General features: G+C 58.0%; 1 protein-coding gene across 2 annotated transcripts; it reads left to right on the top strand.

Annotated features, from left to right (window-relative positions):
• Positions 1 to 1,448: 1,448 nt before the first annotated feature.
• SGTA (small glutamine rich tetratricopeptide repeat co-chaperone alpha) lies at positions 1,449 to 18,211 on the top strand. Of its 2 annotated transcripts, none has more exons than XM_049642349.1 (12): positions 1,449 to 1,549; positions 8,527 to 8,666; positions 8,954 to 9,060; positions 9,284 to 9,368; positions 10,332 to 10,431; positions 11,653 to 11,757; positions 12,622 to 12,760; positions 13,437 to 13,499; positions 14,612 to 14,649; positions 15,472 to 15,561; positions 15,770 to 15,916; positions 16,996 to 18,211. In XM_049642349.1, exons 2-11 carry the CDS (start codon positions 8,567 to 8,569, stop codon positions 15,882 to 15,884), a joined length of 942 nt encoding a protein of 313 aa, XP_049498306.1. In that variant the 5' UTR covers positions 1,449 to 1,549; positions 8,527 to 8,566; the 3' UTR covers positions 15,885 to 15,916; positions 16,996 to 18,211. The 2 variants fall into 2 exon arrangements, with proteins under 2 accessions (XP_049498306.1, XP_049498307.1); XM_049642350.1 differs by lacking the exon at positions 1,449 to 1,549 and adding an exon at positions 1,571 to 1,860.
• Positions 18,212 to 18,836: the final 625 nt, after the last annotated feature.

Raw genomic sequence — 18,836 nt, 5'->3', positions numbered from 1 at the left:
TTCCCTTCACCTAAGGATCACGTTAGTGATCCCTTACCATACTCATCTCAGGCTCTTTTTGTAGATTATCCCAACCAGCATCCTGCCCAGCTTCCTGCACCTAACGAAGATGAGGCGCTCCACGAGTACCAGCAGAATCCGGTGAATCAATTAAACACACTTTTTTTAAAAAAAATCGGGAAAGCTTCAGAAAATGAATCCACGAGTTCAAACAACAGGTGTTTTGAGACGGTGCAGTATCCTAACCTGTAACTATTGTCCATTAAAACGAAAAACGAAATCTCGATCTAAGGCGCCCAGGAAGAAAAACATACCAGAACTAAAATGGCCAAAAAACACACTCCCCTTATTTCTGCAAAAGAAATTAAATCCCCGGGCTTTAAACACGTATGCGTTTTAAATAGGATAAAAGTGAATTCGGAGAACCCTTCTTGCAACTTTAACGGTGGTCAGTTGTGGGTCTTCCTAGAGACCATCCTCATCGCTCACCCTCTATTAAGCACAGCAAGTTTTATCCTACTTAATAATCATTCCCACTGTTCTCCATACCTGGAAGTTTTTTTTAAAGGTTATTTTATTATTTATTTTTTAGAGAGAGAGTGCTTAAGTGAGGGAGGTGAAGAGAGAAAGAGGGAGAGAGAATCCCTGGCAGGCTCCGTACTGTCAGCCCAGAGCCTAGGGCTTTAATTCAGGAGCCATGAGATCAAGACCTGAGCCGAAACCCAGAGTCAGATGCTTAACCAACTGAGCCACCCAGGCACCCCATACCTGGAGTTTTTTGCCTCATCCTCCAAATCCACATCTACAGGAAAGATCTTCCTTAACCATCACAGCCAGATTACCTCCCCAATCATAATCACCGCACGCCGTTTTATCATCAAGCGAAAGGTGTTAATTTACATACTAGTTTACGAGTTCGTCAACCCCAGTAGGAGTAACGAGAGCAGGCACTTTCCTGGTTTTGATAGTTGCTTTGCAAAACATTTGCAGACTATTAGGCACCTGCTGTAAACAAATATATCTGTATTCCTTTACGTCTTATAGATGGAATGAATGAAAGAATGCATTTGTGGCCGCGCGGGTGGATGGGTGGCTGAATAAACATAAAACATAGCGCGTAACAGTCACTAGCATTCACAGAGCCCCTGCGCTGCTCTGGGCGCCAGATACCAAACTGAGCCACCCCACGTGGCCGGCTCGGTGCCACGTGACCGGCTCTGCCAAACGCGCGGGAGTCCGCCACTGTCCCACGATGCACCGCGCTGTTACCGCTCGAGAGGGAACGACAGTCCTGATTTCCGGCCTCCAATCGGTCGCAGAGGTCAGTTGCCCTAACGACCAGCTAGCCCCTCCCAACCCCCCCCCCCTCCAACGCCTGAATGACGTCACTTCTCCCCACGCCCGTCTTGATAATTGACGCGCCTGCGCAGAATGAAAGCCAACGAGCGCCGCCTCCTTCCGCGCAAGCGTCGCGGCCGGGGGCGGGGCCGGGTAGCGCTGCGGTGCGCAGGCGCAGCCGTCGGCGGGTAGGCGTTCGGCCGCCAGTGAGGTGAGTGGGGGGGTGTTCGGTGCTGAGCCAGACGGGCTTGGGGTCCGCGGCTTGGAGCTCCCGGGGCTCAAAGGCCCGTAAAGAGAGCTGGGGCTGGGGCTGGGGTGGCCGCGGTCCGCTGGGTGCTGTGAGTGGGCGGCGCGAAGGGGAAACTGAGGCAGGGCGGCGTCGGGCAGGCCCTCGCCAGTCCTGGTCCGCCTCACCCGGACCCGAGGCCCGGCAAGTGCTGGTTCGAGGTGAAACTGCAAGTGAAAGTGCCCCGCAAGCAACGAAGGTGTCTTCGGCCCGGAAATACGGTCCCTTTGAATCAGGTATCCCGTTAGTAGGGCTCCGGTCGGTGTCCTGTCCCAGCGCCGCCACTCTCCACCTGGCTGACCTGGCCAGCCTCTTGGGTTCCCGGAGCCTCATTTGCCCCCTCTGTTAAACGGGTGTAGTCACGGTCCCTGTCTGATGTTTGTGGGTGGGGGCGGTGGCCCTCGGGAAGATTGAAGCCACAGGGACCCGCGCAAAGCGAGAGCTCAGTGGGCTCAGCAGGTGTTAGGTCTTTCACACCCAGGGGCTTCTGTATATTGACCTAAAGGCGGGAAGAGTCAGGCTGAGGATCAGCCCCACCACCTCTCGCTGGCTGTGTGAGCTTGAGGAAGTCGCTTGCCTCTCTGAGCAGCGCTTTCCTTCTAGAATAGGGGCCGTAGGAGAATGCGCTTCTTAGGGTCACTCTGAGGTTAAGTAAACAGAACATTCTGTGACCGGGCTCCTGCTGCTTGTTCAGAGCATACTGGAGAACCGCTGGGTTTCTTATTAGGTGCCAGAAAACGTGTGCGCAGCCCGCATCCCTCAGGCTGCAGGCTCTTCCCGTGCCCTTTAGTTTTCCATCTCTGATTATTCTGTCTGCTTTTCCTCTCCCCAGACCGGTGGTTCTGTCACCCTGGGGGACACAGGGCGGTGTCTGGGGGACATTTGTGGTCACGACTGGGTGTGATCTTGGCGCCGAGTGGGTGGGGCCAGGGTGATGCTCAACACCCTGCGGTGCCTAGGACGGTCCATGAAGGGTCCACAGTGCCCTCGGTGCAGAAGTTAAGCCCTGCTCTAGAGAACCAGCGAGTCTTCGCCAGCATGAGCTGTGTACGTGGGGTTGGTGAGATGAACCCCAAGATATCCTGTGCACGTTTTGTGGGGAGAGGAAAGAGCACTTGGAGTTGAGGCTCTGGAGTCGGACTGCTGGGTTCAAAAGTCCGGGTTTGTGTCTTAGCTGGGTGACCTTGAGCGGCACCCCCATCTTTCTAGTGTCCGTGGTTTTTTTCTGTAAAATGGGGGTGGGGTAGACAAGTCAAGGTCTCAGCAAACTGTGATTGGGGGGCCAGACCCAGCTGCAGCCTGTTTTCCTGAACGAAGCCACGCCTCCATCGCAGGCCCCTTAACTGTGGCTGCTGTTGCACAAGAGGAAAGTTGCGTGGTTGCCACAGAAACCCTGTGGCCCGGGAAGCTTACTTGGGCCCTTTTCAGAAAGTGATCACCTATCCCCTCCATAAGCCATTGTGTGAACTGCACTTAGCCCGGGCCTGGAAGGTGCTCAACGCTCCAAGGATTTTGCCTGAGGCTTGTAATTTGGTCGTATTGGAAGGGTGAGCCCACTCCAAAGATAGGGTTATAAGCTCCGCCTCAGATGGAGAGCTGGGGTCTTAACTTGGATCCTACATTTTTGTTTTATTTTTTTTTGCCAAGAGCCAGCACTGGCCCCTGTGGGAAATACTCAGGAAGAGGGTTAAAGGAATAAAGGGAATTTTAGCAGGGAGGCAAGACCCAAGGTTTGTTGTCTCTTCTGCTCTTCCCAAAGAACTTGGTCAGGTGGCTCTGAATTTGACAGGGATCTAACATTTTCCCAAGACTATATGGGTCAAACACTGCTCAGTGCTGGGGTTCAAAGGGAAGGTGTCTGTCCAGTGGCTCATAGTCGGGGCAAGGGCAGGGGACAGATGACAGACCAAGGAGTTTCAAAGCCTACTAAGCCAGTGATAAGACTGGTACTTGGACTTTGCCAGAAAAAGAGGGCGTCTAGCTCTGAGGCAGCAACCTTGCGGCTCGGTATTGAAGGGAGTTAGAGTTTCCAGATGGGTTGGAGCAGTTGTGTTTGAGTGGAGCCCCTGAGGGTTTGGCAGAGGGCCTCACGCCCACACGCATGACATTTCAGGGGGCTTTTGACGGTTTTAAAGCGTACAGGGCATTCTGGTGGCATTTTAGAAGAACACAGGGCTGCGGCGAGGGTCGTGGGCTCAACCCTTGAGATGGCCCTGCTCGGACACTGGAGGTGTGCTAGGTTGAGACACAGGAGTAGAGCACTGACTTTGCACACTGCTGTTTGTGAGCAGGGCTCTGGCTTCAGGATGGAGGCGGAAAGCCCCCGGCAGCGGCAGCGGGCGGTTCAGCTCCCGAGGTGGGGGGGAGGCCTCACTTTTTATTTTTTTTAACGTTTGTTTATTTTTGAGAGGCGGGGGAGGGGCAGAGAGAGAGGGAGACACAGACGAAGAGGCTCCAGGCTCTGAGCTGTCGGCACAGAGCCCCACGTGACCCTCGAACCCTTGAACCCTCTAACCGCGAGATCATGACCTGAGCTGAAGTTGCACACTTAACTGACTGAGCCACCCAGGCGCACCAAGGCCTTGCTCCTTTTAGCGAGGCATGCCGTTTTTTTCCCTTTCACCAGATCTAGGCTCGGAAATAAAAGGAATAGAGGCTGATTTTTTCGTTGTTTAATGATGAAATGAAAAGGTGGACTGAGAGGCGGAAGGATGGTGAGGACCACCAGCGGAGCTGGCCCCAGGACCCTGCCACACCCTGGGACTCTGTCCGTCCACCCTCACCAGGCTCACCCGAACTGGGCCCTCCGTGGTGCTTCCTGAGAGCTCATAAAGCACTCACTGTTCAGAGAGCGGGCTGCCTTTGAGAATTTTGTCCAGTGGCCAAAACCCTACAAGTCGTGATTGTTCCGGGTGCCTGGTAGGAGTCGAGGGAAAGTGCTGTCCTTGTGTTTTGCTGGGCCTCACTTTGTGGCAAGCAGAAGGCTCGTTCGTCCCAAAACCCCTGCGTGGAAGTGAGATTTGCAAACTGTCTTGCAAAGAAGCGACAGTTTCGTGGACCACCTGTGTCAGAGGCCCTGTGGGTCCTTGTCGCACCTTGCGGAAGTAGTCCTCGGTAGCGGACCCATGCTCCCTCTGCTGCAGGCCTGAAACCCAAAATGTTGCGCAAGCAGGTTTTCAGAAAGTGTGCAGCAAAGTCATTTGGCCAGAAAAGTCTGACTTGTACTGACTTAGAGTCTTCCAGTGACTTTCACTGGGGGGTTTGGCCATGTCTGGGGACATCTGTGGTTGTTACCACTGTGGAAGGAGGTGCTCCTGGCATCGAGGGGGATGGGGCCAGGGATGCTGCTGAACCCCCACCGTGTTCAGGACATCCCCATGGAGAGCGACCTGCTCCTAAGGTCAGCAGTGCTGAGCGGGAGAGACCCTGCATTGATTATTTGGGAAAATACTGAGGCTAGTCCCTGCCCACACTAGACACCAGAGTAAGTCCCCAGGGGTCAGAGGGTACAAACCAGGGCCGCCCCGGTGCCTGTGGGTCACCCTCCCTCCCTCCGCTGTTTGTGCGTATTTCTATTATGTGCAGCATCCCAGGACCTCAGTAGTCAGATGCTTACAGAACACAGAGACTCCTGGGGGTGTCCCTTGGGGGGTGATTCTGCCCCCCGCCTCGGGGTACACTGGACAGAGACCAGGGATGCTGTTAAACTCTGCAGTGAACAGGACATCCCCCTGCCACACACATGCGTGCGCACACACACACACACAAACACGCGCGCACACACACACACAGCAAAGAATGATCTTACCCCGGATAGCAATAGTGGAGAAAAACCGAGTTAGGTCTTTTTTTTTTTTCCACATTTATTTTTTGAGAGAGCACAAGTTGGGGAGGGGCAGAGAGTGGGGACAGGATCTGAAGCAGATTCTGTGCTGACAGCACACTCAGGAACCACAAGATCAGGACCTGAGCCAGTATGCTCAACCGACTGAGCCACCCACACGCCCCGTAGGTCAGAAGTTCTTGGAACAGCTGTTAAGGACATCTCTGTTACCCCATCTCATAGGAGAGGAAAGTGAGGGTGTTGGCTGGGACAAAGCAGTCCTTAGCTTAGGAGTGGGGAAAGTGACCTGAAACTGGCATGGGGCAGAAATGGCTGAGCCTGAGGCTGACTCCAGGCCCTTGTCCTCCCAGGCAAATCAGGCTCCCTGGCCTGTCATCCATATACCAGGCCCAGGGCAGGCTCCAGGGGGCGCTCTGACCTCTTGACAGTGAATCCCTTTGGAGGGGCCACCATTTGGGAGAAGATCAAGCGACAGACCAGGTGAAGCCCAGGAAGCCGGCAGTGAGAGCTCATCCTGGGGAGATCAGGCCAGAGTGCCTCAAATCCAGTGGGGACAAGGGATCCTCACGTGCAAACGCCCTGAGGTTCCAAGGGCCAGGGGCACAGAAAGGAGGGTGACTTGGTCTTTTAGTTTTTTGAACCCTTGCCTCCATGAGCCTTGATAGTCTCATACACAGCACCCCCCGCCCCCAGCTTCACCACTTGGTCCGGGGGGGCAGACTTCTGCTAAAGACCGGATTTCCTTCCTCAGTCTACTCTTTTTGTGCGTGTGATAACTTATTTTTGAGGGAGAGAGCTTGAGCGGGGGAGGGGCGGAGAGAGAGAGGAGGACAGAAGCTCCAAAGCAGGGTCTGAGCTGACAGCAGCAGGCGCGACACGAACCGCGAGATCATGCCCTGAGCCAAAGTCAGATGCTCCACCGACTGAGCCGCCCAGGCGCCCCTATCTTTCAGCTATTGTAAATAATGCTGTCAAAACAAATACCTAAAATGAAAACATTTTGACGTTTTTGGCAGCATGTGTCTGTTCTTTTTAGATCTGGCGGTCAGCAGACTGGTTTGCTCTCTGTGCCCTCTTAGCTGGGGAGCGTGACTCCCCTTTTGAGGCTTCCCCCGAGATGAGTGGGTTGTGGTGGTTGATCTCTGTGGGTCCCTCTGTGTCTCCTAAGGTCTTCAGGGACGGGACTGGCTGGCTGTCCTACAGGCTCTGGCGGCCCATCCTGATCCCAGACCTTGCAGTCCTGGGGAGGCTCTTCAGCCAAAGGCACTTGCTGGGTAAAGGGTCATTGTGTCCAGAAATGGGAGCGGGTGGGGAGGAGGGGGGCGCTCATTACCAGCCTTAACGTTAATTCCCTCGCCAGTTTTATACAAGTGTTTTAAGTTTTTTCCTTACTTAAAATTGAGATATAACCCGTATACCTTAAAACAGCGGATTTTGGTAGATTCACACTGCTGTGGAACCATCAGCTTTTTCTAAGTCCAGAACGTTCCACCTCAAAAAGAAACTGTGTCCCCATCAGCCATCCCCTCCCCAGCCCTCACGAACCCCCTTCCTGTCTATGGATGCGCCTGTTCTGGACGTTTCACACACGTGGAGTCACATCCTTGTGGCCTCTCGTGTCTGGTTCCCCCACCTTTACGAACGAAGCAGCTGTTGATGGACGTAGGTTCCCGTGAACCGGAGACAGAGAGAGGTCTCTGAGGCCGGCCAGCGCCAGGGGTCTTGACAGCGCTTGCCCCGACCAGCCGTCTGCATATTCACATCATCTGAGTCTGATGCCAGCCAGTTTGTAGAGCCTGGGGCCTAATGACTGACTCTTCTGGTTCTGTGGGGCACAGAGGCATTTTGGGGAGACCAAGGTGCGGGTTCTGGCTGCACGGGTGGACTTGAGCCGCCTCGGGCCGGCTGCTCCTTGTGGACCCCCACCCCCCACCTGGTGCCCTTCTCAGTGGGAGCGACCGTGGAGGTCATGGTCCAGAGGGAAGGAGATGGTGTTATGTACAGTGCTTGGCCCATCATAGGCCTCCAGGTGGCGGACCCCTCCCACCAGATCGTTCCACACCAGGGCTCTCCCCTGGGCACTGCTTATGCTGGAGCCAGAGAGCTCTCCCATCACGGGGACATCCTCGGTGCCAGGGGGCTAAACAGCATCCCAGGTCCTCACCACTCAACACTGGGAGCACCCCGTTGTGATGGCCACGGATTTCCCCAAACCTGGTCCACAGTCCCTGGGGCAGGGTCACTCCTGGCCTGGGAATCCAGCACATCGTGGAGGGACCAAGAAAAGGCTCTCTGGCTGCCAGGAAAGGGACCGGTGCCTCTGGGCCCTCCCCCTACCCCAGCCCATCCCCCCACTGCTCCCTGCCCCCCGCAACACTTGTCCGACCCCCTCGTATCCCTCGGGGGTGTCAGGACTAGGAGAACCGTCAGTTTGTTTTCTCAGCCTGAATGGAAAAGCAGGTGGGACTGTGGTCCGCCTTGTGCTTAGCTCAAAACTCGGGGTTCATAGACCTGCAGGAGTCGTGCTGGCAGTCTGGCCCTCCACACCCCTGGGAGCCCCCGTGTGCCACTCAGTCTGCGAAAGGGTGGTGACGGTTAAGGCCACGTCACTTTCTTCACAGTAATGAGGCTGGGTTGCCTGGGGGGCTCAGTTGTTGGAGCGTCCTGCTTTTGATTTTGGCTCAGGTCTTGATCTCGTGGAATCGAGCTCCGAGTTGGGCTCTGTGCTCACAGCACGGAACCTGCTTGGGATCCTCTGTCTGTCTGCCTCTGTCTCTCTCAAAAAATAAGTAAACCTGAAAAAAAACTTAGAATAAGGAGGCAGGAGGCTGGAGCAGTCCTCTGCCCATGAAAGCCCCAGCATCTCATCCGTGAAATGGGGGTCGTAGCCATTTCCCCTCACTTGTCATTCAGATTAAATCGTTTCGTGCGCCTGAAGCGGCTTCCTCAGGGCCAGGCCTGGTGAGCCAGGGCCCAGCAGTCCGGGGCGTAGAGCACCAGGTACCCCAGGCACGGGGGGGAGGGGCACGGCCCGCACGCCCTCTGCTCCAGTCCACAGATCCCGAGAACCCCCGGGCGTTGTCTCTTCCTGTCACAAGATGGATACCAAGAAGCGCCTGGCCTGCGCCATTATCCGGTTCCTGCATGACCAGCTGCGGCACGGGGGGCTCTCGTCCGACGCCCAGGAGAGCTTGGAAGGTACGTGTGGGCCACCGCCCGCCCTCCTTCCCGCCGTGCAGACCCTAGTCTCCTGCAGGTATTCTCGTCACTACCCATCTTTCATCGAGGTGCGGTTCCAGAACGTTCTCCACCACTACCGCACGTGTGTGACTGCAGCGATCGGAGAACGGCTCTCTTGAAAGAGGGGGTAGGGCACCCACGGTGCCTGGAAGCCACGTGGGGCTGAGGGTGGGGAGGCCACCTGACCCCCAAGTCACAAAGTCGGGATTGTGTTCAGAAGAAAACACCTCTGTTCTCCCTCACAGTTGCGATCCAGTGCCTGGAGACTGCTTTTGGAGTGACCGTGGAGGACAGCGACCTGGCTCTCCCTCAGACTCTTCCGGAAATATTTGAAGCAGCCGCCGCGGGCAGGGTGAGCGTCTGGGCTTCCCAGAACAAGTGTAACAAGCGCCAGTGCCAGGCCTGTGGGCAGGGCAGATGGGGGCTCGGCCCGGCCACCTGGCCCGAGGCGTCTCCCTCGGAGCTCAGCTGCCCTCTCAGGCGGCCTGAGCAGGAGGACAGCCAGAGGTGCGGGGCTGGGAGGAGGAAGATGGCAGGGCCGCCCCTGAGACAGCTCATCCCTGCCTCGGACCCAGGAGGCGCCGCAGGACCTGAGGAGCCCTGAGCAAACTCCGCCTTCAGAGGAGGACTCGGCGGAGGCAGAGCGCCTCAAAACCGAAGGTGAGACAAGGCGGGCCGGTCCCCAGGGTGTGGCAGCCGGGGGGCTTGCTGTCACGCAGCACCACGGCACAGGGGCTCGGGGGCCGGGGGCCGCAGAACACGCGGATGTGAGGATGTGCACGGGGTGGAGCCCCCGACGCGGCTGGTGGGGGCGTAAGCGGGCCGTCGCCGTGGAAGGCGTTCTGACAGTATGCGGTCACCCGATGGCGTGGTCTCCTGGGGAGAGCCGTGGGCCCGGGAAAAATGCAGGCGCGTATCCACAGCAGCAAAAAGGGAGAACAGCCCATATGTCCACAGACCAGTAAAAGGGATAAACAAAACGTGACACATCCATAGTCAGGAACATCCCTCGGCCGCCAGCAGGAGCGAGGCGCCCACACCCGCCGCCCGGCAGATGGACCCTGAACACACGACGCTCAGGGAGGGAACCAGGCACGAGAGGCCACACGGGGTGTGAGTCCACGTGTGTGAAACGTCCAGAAGAGGCTCATCCGGGGACAGGAGGGGGGTTTGCGGGTGCTGGGGGAGGAGAGCGGGACGGGGCTTTCTTTAGGGGAGAGGGAATGTTCTGGAAGTGACTACAGTGATGGACAACTGAATATTTTAAAAACCACCGAGCTGCACACTTTGAAAATGTGAGTTTTATGTTACGTGAGTTACACCTCGTTAAACTTGGCTGTTTCTGAGGGGAGAAGCAGAAGTGAGGGTATCGGAGACTTGTCTCCCGATGTCACAAGCAGCGACAGTTGTCCTCACTGGGTGCTGGCTTGCGCCACGAGCCCCGAGATGCCGGACGCAGCCGCCCCCTCCTCCCCTGCCACCGCCCCGAGCGACTGAGCGCCGCGGCCCGCCCGAGGCTCTCCTCACGCCTCCCCACAGACGCCCGGGAGAGCGGAGCCCGCGTGTCAGAGCCCTCGGGTCTCGTGTGAACAGCGGGGGTCACCAGTTTTCCCTTGTTTTTAGGAAACGAGCAGATGAAAGTGGAAAACTTTGAAGCTGCCGTGCACTTCTACGGGAAAGCCATCGAGCTGAACCCCGCCAACGCCGTCTATTTCTGTAACAGGTACCAGCCGGGGCTCACGCGGGGCGGGGACTCACGTGGGGCCTGGGCAGGCAGGTCGCGTGTCCCCGGGAGACCAGGAGAGGTGTCCGAACGGTGCCCTAGGGGTTGTTACACCGCAGCCCCTGAGAAGCGGTCAGTGGCAGGTGGCCAGGAGTGCGTCAGCGTCGACAGCGGCCTTAAAATTAGGGAGCACCATCCTCCACGTGGGTGTCGCGACGAGAGATAAGCCAGCGCTTGGGTGGCGTTTCATTCCTGTGTTCACATCAGCATTGTCGCCAACTGTGAAGAGTTGCATCTGGCTTGTACTTTAGTTAAATTTTTTGATGTTTAGTGATTTTTGAGAGAGAGAGAGGGAAAACGTACGCGGGGGGTGGGGGGGGAGGGCAGAGAGAGAGAATCCCGAGCAGGTTCCATGCTGTCAGCGCAGCCAATCGTGAGATCGTGACCTGAGGCGAAACCAGGAGTAGGATGCTTAACCGACTGAGCCCCCCAGGCACCCCTGGCTCGTGCTTCTGAAGGGAACGCCGTATCACCCCAGCCTCCCAGTAGGGACTTTCTTGCTCACGAGTGGTTCTTGGTGACGAGAGGGACTGGATGGGACGTGGGACAGCATCGCACGTTCGTGTGAAAGGCACAGGAACCAGCAGAGAACAGAGACCGGAGGGGGCACCGGACGTCATCTGCGTGGTCTCCAGGGTGAAACTGCTTTAGCTTTAATGTCTTTCTCTTTTTGGGGCGATCACACAAACGGGTGGACAGAAAAGGTAGGCATGTCGTACAGAGTCCTGTACCCCGCTTCTGCCAGCGTAGCCGCTCCGTGCTTTCTAGCTGATGTCTTTCTGTACTTCAGAAACTGGGGGAAGCGTAAAGGGGAATATTAAAAAACGCCCAGTGAGAAAAACTATCAAATGCGGCAAGTCGAGAGTGTGGACAGGGGTCTCGTGGCGGATCAGGTCTTTTCTAGTAGGTTCTCCCTGACGCAGAACAGGCACCAGCCCTCCAACGGTGGCGCCGCCCCGTGCGGGGCAGGGTGGGGCCGATCTGTTCTGCCTCCTTCGGCCTCGGTTTCCCCGGGAGGCTGCCGCAGCCCCGGCACAGCTGCTCCGCAGGCAGAAGCCTCGGCAGCCCCGCCTCCGCCCCGCCTGACAGACGGGGAAGCCGAGGCCCCTCTGTGGCAGCGAGCCAGGCACACGACCCCTGACCTGCGCTTTGTCTCCCCAGAGCGGCGGCCTACAGCAAACTGGGGAACTACGCAGGGGCCGTGCAGGACTGTGAGCGAGCCATCTGCATAGACCCGTCCTACAGCAAAGCCTACGGCCGGATGGGGTGAGTGCGCCCGTACGGTGTGTGGTGTCTGTCTTCCCAGACCCCTCCCCCGCGTCCCACGCTTCCTCCTCTTCCCGTCACCCCTGCAGTTCGCTTCGGTCCTGACTCTGCCCAGACCAAGTGTCACACCCCACAGGGTCAGGACTCGGCCCCACTCACGTCTGGGCCTTCCATGCTTCTGATCCGCCCGCTGTCTGGGCTCCTGCCTCTCTCGCTCTCGCGCCTCCGTGGTTGGCGAGAGCAGGTCGCGGGACTCGGGAGCACGCCCGTGCTTCCTGCTTGATCGAGGGACACGGGTGAACAGCCAGACGAAGAGGTCCACAGGGCAGGGTGCAGGGGATCCCCCTGGAGTGGGGTGGCCTCCCTCGCAGCACGTGGTTACCTTCACCAGCGGGCACCTTCTCCAGATCTCATTGTTGAAGAGTTGTATAGCCTCTCCAGCCTTCTCCCTCCTAGAAGTTTGGGGGCCCTGAGATTCCCCCCAACTCAGATCTGAAATTTGGTCCCCACCCTGAGTCACATCGTTGGCATAAACTCAGATGGGGTTCAGGGGGCTCGTTACAAAGGACAGGAGACGCCTATGACGTAGGAAGTTTAGGGTTTTAAGAGCTCTGTGCCAGGAACAGAGGCCACATCTGACCACCCCGCCCTCTGGCCCCCTGCTTCGGGCCTTCAAGCTCTTTGCATGGGTCCCTCTGGGGCACCAGCCCTTGTGCCTTTGAATTTTCGTATGCCTGTACTCTCGGCCCCCATGGCCCTCGCATGCCATTCCCACCGGACGCTGGCCACAGCGACACCGGAGCGGTTTGGGGTTTCGGGCAGCCTCCCAGGCCCTCCCCCACGTCGCGGTGCCTCTCCCCCTAGCCTCGCGCTCTCCAGTTTGAACAAGCACACCGAGGCAGTGGCCTATTACAAGAAGGCCTTGGAGCTGGACCCCGACAACGAGACCTACAAGTCGAACCTCAAGATAGCCGAGCTGAAGTTGAGGGAGACGCCAAGTCCCGTGAGTGGCCCCGGGGAAGAGAGGGCCCTGGCGGGCAGGCCAGGGAGACACTCAGGGCTGGCGGCTTAATCCAGTCCGGCAGGAGACAAAGACACAGAAATGCCTGTCCCAAAGGAGAAAGTTTATCCCCACAGGCCCCGGAAACGGGAGGCAGGGCCACACACAGGAGCTCCAGGGTCGGCCAGGAGGCCAGTGCCCCTGTGGTGGTTTCTGGGGGAGGAGCAGGGAGGCAGGGGATGCAGGCTTAGGATCAGCTAGGCGAGCAATTCCAGCAGAGTCTGGGGAATGGGGGCCAGCCCTGGTGGCCGAATGCCAGGCCCTGGGGAATGGCTGACTGGCTCGTGCACTAAAGGTGGCCCGCAGGTGACTGTTCACTCTCTCTGGGAATTGCTCACCCTGAGGGACCGTCCTCCAGGGTTCACGGGGGCCCAAGACATCAGAACGCTAGAACGTGAAGGACGGCGCTCTCGTAAACATTCATAACTGGTTTGTGCCTTTCACGAAGTGCTCTCTGGCCTCGAGGCCTGGCTGCTTGGTTGGTGGGATGTCTGAGCCGTATGCCTCTTAGAATTTGGACAGGCCCCGTGTGGGGTGTTGTGTCTCAGTTCTTGGTTCCTGGGGGCGGGGCCGGCCACCGTGGTCCTGTGACCGCTCACCAGGGCTTTTCTCCCCACAGACAGGAGGTGTCGGCAGCTTTGACATTGCTGGCCTGCTGAACAATCCAAGTTTCATGAGCATGGTAATCCGCACTCCCCCCTCTCTCGTGGGTTCCGGCTCCTCTGGGGGCCATGACCTGGGTGCTGGGGGCTGAGCAGCATCCCCGGCTCCATCCCTTGATGCCAGGAGCCCCCCGGCGTGACAGGCACAGACATCCCCAGACACCGCCCTTGTCGCTAGGGCAGCATCGCCCCCAGTGAGACCCCCTCAGTATGGAGCACAAAGGACAGACTGGGTCCTGCCTCTCACGGTCGCGTGACCCAGGAAAACAGCATCCCTCTCTCCAGCTCGGTTTCCACCTCACACTGTGGAGACCCTGGTAGCCTCACAGCTGCACCTGCTCCTCGGAGGAGGAGACACCGAGGAGCCCGGGATGCCACCAAGGTGGAGGTCCCAGCTTCCCACGCCAGAGACTTGAGTCCCGAAGCACCTGTTCTGTGCAGCGCTGTCCTTTGAAGGCAGGCACCCGCCTGTGTCCTTGGGGCTGGTCCCACACATGCAAGTTCTTTCACAGTGGCCACAGGGCCCAGGGTTTCCAAGTGTCCAGAAGAGGGAAATCCTGCGCCTTCCGGCGGTCAGAAGCATCCCCACTATAGCAGGAGGCGGCCAGCCAGGCATGGCGATGGGCCGGGCATCACTTTGTATTTTTGTCGGCACACGGCCACACCCGTGCAGTGACGGCGACACAGGGCTGTCTGGTTGGGGCAGGGATGGGCCCATAAGGCCGAGAACCTTGACCCTGGCCCTTCACAGAATTTAGCCAGCCCTCCTGAGCCACGTCAGGAAGACCCCGCTTTAGCTGCCCACTCAGCCGCGTCCTGAAGTCGGTCCTAGGGAGAGAACCCTCAGGGGGAGTTAAATTTAAACGCAGGCATGCAGGGTAGTAATAGTAACTGAGGAAACAGAAGAGGCCAACTGTGCTGACAGATCCGTTGGCCGGAAAAACGGATCTGGATACATCTGCACAGCAAAGAGTAAGCAGCCAGTAGGAGATGACGAGGTGCCTGGGAGTCTCTTTAAAGACAAGTCTTACGCGGGATGGAAGCGCGTCAGGAAGGCCGAGTGCCCTTGGGAAGCGTGTGCACAGGAGCCCCTGGGCGCCTGCTGTGTCTGATTATGTGTTCCTTTCTGCAGGCGTCAAACCTGATGAACAACCCCCAAGTTCAGCAGCTGTAAGTGACAACCGTGTGCCTTTGACCTTCTTGTGGTTACATTTTCCATTGTGACAAGACACACGTGACTTAAAACCTGCCTGTTGTAACTGTTTCAAGGTTTACAACGCAGAGGCATTAAGCATATTCAACGTGTTGTACAGCCATCCTCGCTGATTAATTTCGGGACATTCCATTATCCCAAAAAGAGTCCTTGTCCCCATGATAGGCATTTTAACCCCCCCCCCCCCCCCCGCCGTGGTCCCTGGCCCCCACAAACCCCCTTCCCATCCGTGGACGAGCCTGTTCTGGACGTTTCACACACGTGGACTCACACCCCGTGTAGCCTCTCGTGTCTGGTTCCCTCCCTGAGCGTCATGTGTGAGCGCCTGTGTTCAGTTCTTCTGGGCCAAAGCCCAGGAGTAGACTTGCTGTGTGGTGTGGTGATTCTGTGTCACTTAAGAATTGCCGGGCTGTGGTTAAATCTTAAAGCAAAATTTCTGAACGCAGCACTGCTAACATTGGGGCCGTCACTCGGGGGGGGGGGGGGGGTGTGTACCAGGTGCCGTGGGGGCTAAACAGCACGCCTGGTCAGCCCCCACCCCTCACTGCCAGGAGCCCCCCAGTCGTGAGGACCACTGTCTTTAAGCCAGAAACGAGTGTTCCCGAGTGAGCCGGTGGCGTTCACAGCAGCCGCTGTCAGAGGACGACGGGTGGGCTGGGCAGCTCTGGGCCCCGAGGGGCCGCCAGGTGGCGGCAGAGAGCAGCTCGTGTTGGAGGAGCAGGGCCCAGCCGGAACGGGCAGGCCAGGCTGTCTGCACATCGTGGGCTCTCTCCTTGCAGCATGTCCGGGATGATTTCGGGCGGCCACAACCCCCTGGGGACTCCTGGCACCAGCCCCTCACAGAATGACCTGGCCAGTCTCATCCAGGCGTGAGTAGACATGCCTGGTGGGACTCTGGGGTGGTGGGGGCCCGCCCTCGAGAACAAAAGCGCAAGTGCTGTGTCCCTGGGTGCTCGATAAGACCCCGCTACCGGGACCCAGTGAGTAGCCACACTGCCTGTGGGGGCACGCGCCTAGGAAGTGGCCGGGAGGGTGCCCCAGGGCCACCAGCTGAGCCCGGGCACGCCCCTCCTGCAGCGGCCAGCAGTTCGCCCAGCAGATGCAGCAGCAGAATCCAGAGTTGATAGAACAGCTCCGAAGTCAGATCCGAAGTCGGACCCCCAGTGCCAGCAACGATGACCAGCAGGAGTGATGGCCCACGCGAGTCCACTGTGGCCGTGAGGGGTGAGAGCCTCTGTTTGACGACCCGGGTGCACGAGGTTGGGGGTGGTGTCTGGGGCCATCGGGCCCCTTTCCGAGGTGCTTCTGCTCGAATCCTGCCTCTCCCTTCCCAGTTCCCTTCTGTGGGTGGGTTTTATACAGAGAGGGGCTGAAAGCCCACCACTCCCGGGCAGGGCTGCTGCCCGAGGGCCTGCAGAGAGTGGGCGGCCACCACGATGGCCAGGGAGGTCTCCAGGGGTGGGATGACAGGCCAGCCCGGCCCCTTGCTTCCCGTGCTCCCCTGGGCTTCTCTGCATGTGTGTCTGTGGTGAGCGGATGTTAATGAGGGACAGCTGGAAAACAAATGGGGTGTTCCGGAGGGCTCCTGGCCACCTTGGCTGGCTCCGGGGCCACCCTAGGGGCCCTTGGCCTCAACCTGTGTCCACTAGCCTTGCCTCCTGGCATAGTGGGCTTCCGCCCAGAGGCCTGGGCATTTCTATCATCCCATTTCTCCTTTAACTGTGATTTTTCTATTAAAAATTTTGAAGGACGGGGGCGCCTGGCTGGCTCAGTCGCAGGGTGTGCAACTCTTAATCTCAGGGTCGGGAGCTCCAGCCCCGTGCTGGGTGTAGAAGTTATTAAAAAAATAAAAAAACAGTTTTAAGGATCTTAAAAATATTAAGAAGCAGGAATAACAACTTTGATCTCTCTGCCCACGACACCTAATGTTAGTTATTTGGGCACTTTTTTCCAGTTTTTTTTGGTTTTTTTTTTTTTTAGCACTCTTAAAAAATAGAACGAAACATAGTTAAGATCAATTTTGCATTTGTTGTATGTCGTAAGCTCATCTCCACAACACCTCTGCCAATGTTTCCCTGTCTGTGGCCTCAGAACCTACAGCGCAGTTCTGTGTCTGTGCTGACGTGGTGCTGCCTCCCCCCACCCCATTGAACATGGCCGTGGGGCCACAGAACCACAGAGATTTAGGCTGAAGCGTCACAGGGCTGGTGCCGCCTGGGCCGCAGCCGTCCCCACCCCCATCCCCGAAGTCTGGCCTCGTGCCCACCACACCCTGACTGGGCCCTCGTGTCCTCTCCCCACAGCCCTCCCAGCATCGCCAGCTCCTTCCCACCGACTGGAAGCCTTCTCGCATTTTGCCGTCTTCTCCCCTTGGACTGCCCAAGAGAGAAAAAGAAAAAGAAATTGGACCTGCATGTTAAGATGGATTTTTATTATTTTTATTTTGCCCTTCATCCTTCCTTCCCTGTTTGTAGTCTCCCATGGCCCCCAGACCCCTCTCGAAACAGAGCCAGCAAGCTGTGAATGCAGACCAGCTCCCAGAAAACCCAGTCACTAAAGTATTTTTTAGACTGTTCCAGGGCGGGGGTCGTTCTCGAGCCCCTGTCCGGGAAGCAGCCAGTTTTATGTCAAGCCACGTCAGGGACACCCGTGGCTCTCAGAGCCCCGTTTTGCAGCCCCCGCGGTCTGTCTTCAGAGGCCTCCGCAGCCCGGTGAGAAGACACTTCTGAGTCGACCTTGGCCTCCCCAGCCGCGCCCTGCTCGGATGAGCTCACTGCCAGCCGCGGTCTGGGCGCCAGTGTCTGCCCTGCCCCTCGGACTGCGGGTTTTCACGTGAGGAGCTCTTCAGATGCGTTTTCCTCGATGACAATTTCCGTTGCCTCGCGCCCCAGCGGGAGCAGGGGTGGGACCGTCCTGGGGCGCACAGGACCAGGTACCGGGACTTCCGATCGAGCATTTTGATGGACACGCATCTCTTCTCCTCTGACCCTTTCATCCCAGTACTCGTGACCGACAGACCCCAGGGGGCAGATCATGACCTTCCAGCCCGTCCCCAGCTGGGTGTCCCAGCCCCACTGCCCTTCTGCCCACAGGTGACCCTGCTGGCCGGCATGTCTAGGTTCTTGGCAGGTTCTGTCCTGTTCAGGGCTGGGGGCTGGCGGGGGGCCCTGGTGCCACCAGAGCTGCTTCCAGGGTGGGCAACCTGCCCAGGACACAAGGCCACCTCAGACATCCCCATGGCCTCTGCTGGGGGCGGCGGGTGGGGGTTGGGGGGCAGGTCCACTGGCCCCGCTGTACCAGCAGCGACGTTGACAACTGGATCGGTCGAGGTTCCCTGGTGTCGTCGGCTGTCTGCGAGCAGACCCAGTACCCTGTGTGTTGTAGGTAACTAGTAGGAAGACGGGCCACTGCCAGCCGCCGCGGTCCGTCCTGCGTCTGGCAAGATGTGTCGTAACTCTTGAGTGCTAGCCATGGTGACAAGCATAACGTGTGGGGAATAAATAGACATCGTGACCTCTGCTCAGCTCTGCATTGACCTCTGGCGCCACCCTTACCTTCTTGCCCCCAGTTTCTAGAAGCCCCCAGCCTGGAGTTCCTACCTCTGGCACATGCTGGGTGTGAATCTTGTCAACGCCTGGTGTGACGAGGCTGGAAGCAGTTTCTATGTCCAAGATCACAGACGATTCCAGAAACAGTGAATCTCTGGGCTGGTTCTGTATTTTCTCTCCCTTGTTTTCATCTCCCATAACCCTCCCCTGAGGGGCCAGCCTGGACTCCTGGCCTCTCGAGAACAGGGAGACTATTCCATGTTCCTTCTCTAGTGTGTTCTGAGAGTCCCCCGGGGCCTCCCTTTATAACTGCTGCAGGCAAGGGAAGTTGTCCTGCCAGCGGCTCGTCCCGGCCCCCACCCCAGTGCTCTGTGTCAGGAGGGACTGCCTGGGGACCCCACTCTGCGGGTGGCCTGCTCCATCCTTGGGTGGAGAGACCCAGTTTCCAGGTTTGCGGCTGCCCTGGGGAGCACCCCTCTCGTGAGCACGAGGTTAGCACGCATCTCCGAGGGCACGTGAGGCTCCTCTGGGCTCACCCGGGCGGCCCTGCCCTGGGGATACCGGTCTGCTTCAGGATGGCTGTGGCCGTGGCAACC

The sequence above is a fragment of the Panthera uncia genome, chromosome A2 (genome assembly GCF_023721935.1).
Source record: "Panthera uncia isolate 11264 chromosome A2, Puncia_PCG_1.0, whole genome shotgun sequence".
NCBI classification, from domain to species: domain Eukaryota; kingdom Metazoa; phylum Chordata; class Mammalia; order Carnivora; family Felidae; genus Panthera; species Panthera uncia.
The sequence above is the reverse complement of the archived record's forward strand: the minus strand, read 5'-3'. Positions and strand labels throughout refer to the sequence as shown.